Below are 5,615 nucleotides of genomic sequence, written 5' to 3'. Positions count from 1 at the left end.
TCTGCGCTATAACAGATTTTGATTTTTTAAATACTGTATTAGAAAATAAAACGGCATGTACATTATAGGAGGTGATGCAAATGTGGTATACCCATTTGTTTTTAGATTGCCAAATTTTTATTTTTTATCCAATTAAATTGAAATTTTACACTTAATATGCTTCAGGTGTTGCCTTTCCATGTATCAATTTGAAAATAATATTATTCTAACAATTTAAGAGATATTTCAGAAAATATTTGAAATTCCATTAAAAGTGATTTTAAAAAAGTGCAGGTAATGTGGTATACCACATGATGTTAATTTGGTATAATATAATTTTCACTTCCAATTGATAACTTATATAATTTATTGTTTTTAATGATGCGAATTAGCTTCAGATTTATGTCTGTTAAGATTTTTAACGGATACGTGAGTGGAACTTTAATTTTTATTATTATATAATAATGTCTACACATGGCAATATTTAATTTTTGTATGGTGAAGTTGTTAAAACGCATAGCCTTTGTTTTTCATCTTTGTGATTTATGGTAGACTCTCGTAGAGTACTAATGTTTCAAATAGTAATGAGATTTTATCTTCTGCTAATTTTTTTCATGCAGACTCAAGGTATACCACATTACCTGCACTTGTGTTTACAGAATAAATGTCTAGTTTTTTTCCTACATTGGAAATTATGTGGTGCAATCGCGCATATTATTTGATTTTTAGTTCATACTAATTATTTTAATGCTTCAGCAATAAGGATTAAATTACATTCGTAAATCAAAAAATTATTTTTAAACTTCAACCGAAAAATGTCAATTTCATGAAAATTTTAATTTTTGCTACTGATTCTCAACGTGAATTATATAAATTAAACAGATCATTGCTATCTTATTTTTTGAGAACAGCGAACTATAGAACATGTTTCAGTAATTCTAAAATTTTCAGTTTACAAAAAAAGTGACTATACCACATTACCAACCTATACCACATTTGCATCACTTCCTATATAATTTTTTTACTGGGTTAACCTACTTCATGAGGATTTATTTGACACATGCAATGGAGTTGACAATTTAAACCCACTGGGTTAACGAAATCCAGTAGAATGTAAACGTACTATTAGCGATATTTTTAAAATATTAAAATTAATGTCGCTTGGTTAAATTTTGGCATTTTTGTGGGAATTTGAGATATTTATAACTTGAATTTTGATATTTTTTATATGGTCGGAACCATAAGGGGACCTTCCACTCTCAATTTCAGCATACATTATGTCAGAGACTTGTTACTTTGCGTACATGTATTTAAAGGCTTAAACTATTTGACAAAATGTTCTTGTTTTTTGTAATTAAAGAATCACTGGAATCTCAAAATTTCAACTCAATCAGAAGTCCATATCTGGCTCCGGTATGAACTAGGATTATTAACTATTATTTTTATTAACATCGATCGAAAATGAGAAAAATGACGGACCTAGGAAAATCGCCTATTTTCTGCCAAAAACCAAGCTGAAATGGGGAATATCTTCATTGATTGAATTTCTCCTACTTCATCCGATAGAGACGCAGGTAAAGAATAACGTGTTATAATTTGGATTTTGCGGAGAATTATATTTTTCTTACGACCTTCTATTTGATGAGAATTTCGACCCTACAACGCACAAAAAACTCTTGAACGTTTTAAACGAAGTATCAAATTGGGCTGAAAGGTGTATCTAAAATATAAAAAATACCAAAAATCAAGTATATAGTTCAGTAGATGCGTTGTCTAGTCGTGTAAAGTTAAAGCGCATCTTCCAAAAAAAAAAAAAAAAAAAACATTAAATCTCGGTTTCCTCGGAAGTTAATACGATTACAACAGATACACAGAATATAGAATACATGTAGTTTGTAAGATCTAAAGAGAATGTTTACTAATCATACTATATTGGGGTATGGGCACATCTCCAAAAAAATAACTTTATATAGGGGCTACCTCAAACAGTGGGCAAATAATGATAATTTTTGTTGGAGTGATTCGCTAAGATAAAGATAACCCGAAATAACAAATAGCAGAGGATTTGGCTTCGTGTCAAATATCCCTACTTCACACCTTTAATATCGTACTTTGTAACGTGCTATCGATGCACAACATTGCACCATCTATCGGTGAAAATGCTACATATTACGATCATTATTTTTCCATTTGAGACATCTGGTAGGAATAAATAAAATTATAACTATTTAACCCTGCCATCTGTAAGTCAATAGCATAATTAGTCATTCGTATTTGACGTTCGAAACTCTGCCATAAGTTAAGTCAAATAAAGAAGTACGTTTTTTTAATGTATATACAATTCTTAAAATCACCTACACATTTTAAAAATGCGTCTTGGAGAAGCAGCAAATAAAATTTATATACAATATTAGAATTGGGTATTTAATTTAATTATCCTCAAATGCTAATGACTAGGTAATTTTATTTGTGACAAACTAAAGGTGGGATCACATGATTGTCGCAATGCGCCAATTTAAACCAATTTTTATTGTCCAAAGTTTTACTACAATAAATAAATTGTCACAATCAAATTCTCTGCGGTCACATGATTGTCCAACTTTTCATAAATTTGATTGCCGCATATTGTCTCAAAACCATCAAGTGACAATTATTGTCCAACTTCAGTCACACGATTGTTCTACTACACGGCAAATATCAGAAGCAGCTGCTATGTGTCAAAGTTTGTTTATTAAAAATGTTAAAGCATTTAAAAATTTGTTTTATTAAGATGTGTTCTTTAAAAAAAAAGAAAATTGCAGCAGCTATAATTATGGTGTGTGCATTTGACGATGAGAAAAATGAAAGGAAAGAAAAGAAAAAAAAGTAAATAGAAGTACGTGGGTCAGAGAGTGGCTCACAAAAAGAAGCACTGATGGTGCATATGACAAAACATTAATGGAATTCCGGGAAATCGAAAACCAAAAGTTTTTGTTTAAAAATTTTATCCGGATGGATGACGAAACGTTTATCGAATTGTTGCAACTAGTGTCACCATATATTAAAAAACAAGACACAAACATGCGAAAGGCTATTCCCGAACAAATACGCTTAGCTGTGACACTTCGATTTCTTGCATCTGGTGACAGTTATAAAAGTCTTTCGGTCTTCTTCCGTGTTGCCCCAAATACCATATCACTTTTCGTACCAATTGTTTGTGATGCTATTTATAAAGCGTTAAAAGGTGCATACATAAAGGTATGAAAAATCTAAATACACACATATTTATGCTTTTTAATTGACTTATTATTTCTTTTGATATGTATGTAGATACCATCCACGCAGGAAGAATGGAATGTCGTTGCTTTCAAATTTAACAAACTATGGAACTTCCCGAACTGCATAGGGGCGGTTGACGGCAAACATGTGCAAATTATAGCACCACCTAATTCAGGAAGCACCTTCTATAACTATAAAGGTACACATAGTATAGTGCTAATGGCAGTTGTTGATGCCGAATACAACTTTTTATACGTTGATGTTGGCTGTAATGGTCGTGTGTCGGATGGTGGAGTCTTTGGAGACTGTACTTTTCAACGTGCTTTAAACAATAATGAGCTAAATTTGCCACTTCCAAAACCATTGCCAGGTCGTCAAGCAAATGTTCCATTTGTTTTGGTTGCGGATGATGCTTTCCGCATGCAGAAACATTTGCTGAAGCCATATCCTGGTAAAAGTTTATCTGCAGGGCAGAGAATATTTAACTACAGGCTATCGAGAGCACGACGTGTTGTAGAAAATGCATTTGGCATAATGGTCAAGCGATTTCAAATTTTTTCACGCCCTTCCAAGCTTAATGCAGAGAAAACAACCTCTACAACTCTAGCTTGCTGTGCATTACACAATTTTTTGTTAAAAAAAAATTTAAATTATACAACGTCGTTGCTTGTTGATCGCTACGATGAGGACGGTGCTTTAATTCCTGGTACATGGCGAAATGACTTCCCACTAGATGCTGTGAGTGGAACAGAAAATGTTCCAAGTTCTTATATAACAAGTGAAGCAAAGGCTGTTCGGGATGAAATGGAAAAGTATTTCATGTCTCCTATTGGAGAATTGAGCTGGCAATATAAAAATATATAAATAATTTTATATATCAAATAAAATTTAAACTTTAATTTAAAATCAGAAAATTTACTAGTTTTATTTAATTCATTTTTAGTATCTAAAAAAATACGGACTAGGAAGGTACTTCAATATTGCAAACAAAATAACAAAACAAAAACTTACATATACATACTATAAAAATTCAATTTAAAAAATGAAATATAACGCAAAAAATTTATCAAGGCTTAATCATCTTCTTCAGCTTCCAAAGCTGCATCCATTACGACTTTGACAAGCTGGAAATGCAGTTTGTTCGCAGCCTTCTTGTTTTTCTTGGCAATTTCTCGCATTTGTGATGCCAAATACATCCCAATCGCGTGCCAATTATCTTCCTCCGCATCTAAACACTTAACTGCACGCTGCAAAATGTCACTTTTGTCTACCTTTACAATCTCAGCAGCGGCATGTTGTGAAGTACTTCCAGAGTCATCCAAATCTAATGTTGACACTGTACTTGACATTTTTGACACAGAGTGGTCGTTGTAAAATTGCATTGCAGACCAATGCGGCCAATGTGGTATGGTATTTTCGGCTCCCTGACCAGATTTTGATTTTAGTTTTTTTTTTACATTTTGAAAGGCCGTTTTAATGTTGCACCATTTGGCCTTGCAGTCTTCCACCGTGTGCCCTGTACACATTTTTTCAATTTCCCGCCATGCCTGCTCCCGTTTATTCCTATCTTTGTACTCGGTGGATGAATACTGCCAAACACATGGATGCTGTTCCACAGCTTGTATCAGCTCCTGTATTGCAGTGTAGGTCCAGGAACAAATTACACTTGGTTTTTTTCTTTTTTTCGGCACAGGTGTTTCTGGTTGCTGATCGGGGGAAAAGAACTCAAGCTCAGCTGAATTTTCGTATACAATGCAATCACCGAATTCCATATTAAAGCTGCAAATACATAATATGAACATAATTATAGCAAATACAACAATTTAAATTAACTTTACTTTACTTACGACAAAGAAATGTTGACGGTACAAACACAAGAAAAAATATTATTTAAAAAAAATCAGGTTATTGACGCGTATTGTCTTCTTTGATTGACGCACTAGAAAACAATAAATATTGACGCATTTTTCAACTTTAAATTTGCGCAAGGTTGTCTATTAACAGTTCACACGATTGTCGTACCAGAGTTGTATTTGATTGCCGCAAATCAGCACAATTTATTTTTGATTGTCGCATTGGACAATAAATTGTGCAATCACACGATTGGCATATAAAATGCACCAATAATTGGCGCATTGCGGCAATCATGTGATCCCGCCTTAAAGTGCAATTTAAAATTAGGGTACATTCATTTCATTTTTATAAAGGGAACATTATTTCCAATTGGAATTGACACTTTCAATTTGCCATTGACACACAGTCAACATATAGGTGTTTTTTAGTTCAATTCATAAAATGCAGATGTCGCCAACTACACATCTGTACAATTTTGTCACAAAAGCGCATGTCTAATTCAAATGTCAAAATTGATTTAATAA

At 32.8% G+C, this 5,615-nt stretch overlaps 2 protein-coding genes across 3 annotated transcripts; one reads left to right on the top strand and one right to left on the bottom strand.

The window, feature by feature from the left end:
• The first annotated feature begins 2,458 nt into the window (after window positions 1-2,458).
• LOC133333039 (uncharacterized) lies at window positions 2,459-4,213 on the top strand. Its single transcript, XM_061541374.1, has 2 exons — window positions 2,459-3,216; window positions 3,289-4,213. Exons 1-2 carry the CDS (start codon window positions 2,917-2,919, stop codon window positions 4,099-4,101), a joined length of 1,113 nt encoding a protein of 370 aa, XP_061397358.1. The 5' UTR covers window positions 2,459-2,916; the 3' UTR covers window positions 4,102-4,213.
• Window positions 4,214-4,310: 97 nt separating this feature from the next.
• LOC133333040 (uncharacterized) lies at window positions 4,311-5,390 on the bottom strand. Of its 2 annotated transcripts, XM_061541376.1 has the most exons (3): window positions 5,260-5,388; window positions 5,085-5,176; window positions 4,311-5,016 (listed from the first exon to the last, which is right to left on the bottom strand). In XM_061541376.1, the coding sequence occupies exon 3, from the start codon at window positions 5,007-5,009 to the stop codon at window positions 4,311-4,313; it is 699 nt and encodes a 232-aa protein (XP_061397360.1). In that variant the 5' UTR covers window positions 5,010-5,016; window positions 5,085-5,176; window positions 5,260-5,388. The 2 variants fall into 2 exon arrangements, with proteins under 2 accessions (XP_061397360.1, XP_061397359.1); XM_061541375.1 differs by having other exon boundaries at window positions 5,085-5,390.
• Between the last annotated feature and the right edge of the window lie 225 nt (window positions 5,391-5,615).

This window comes from Musca vetustissima, unplaced genomic scaffold (genome assembly GCF_032173495.1).
Source record: "Musca vetustissima isolate MV318-11 ecotype Yass unplaced genomic scaffold, APGP_CSIRO_Mvet_v1 utg35165, whole genome shotgun sequence".
Taxonomy (NCBI): Eukaryota; Metazoa; Arthropoda; class Insecta; order Diptera; family Muscidae; genus Musca; species Musca vetustissima.
The sequence above is the reverse complement of the archived record's forward strand: the minus strand, read 5'-3'. Positions and strand labels throughout refer to the sequence as shown.

Bases quoted from the DNA above. Each gene is read 5' to 3' on its own strand.
- LOC133333039 (XM_061541374.1), top strand. From the start codon at position 2,917: ATGGAATTCCGGGAAATCGAAAACCAAAAGTTTTTGTTTAAAAATTTT. The intron at 3,217-3,288 runs GTATGAAAAATC...ATATGTATGTAG, and splicing joins TAAAAGGTGCATACATAAAG to ATACCATCCACGCAGGAAGA.
- LOC133333040 (XM_061541375.1), bottom strand. From the start codon at position 5,009: ATGGAATTCGGTGATTGCATTGTATACGAAAATTCAGCTGAGCTTGAG.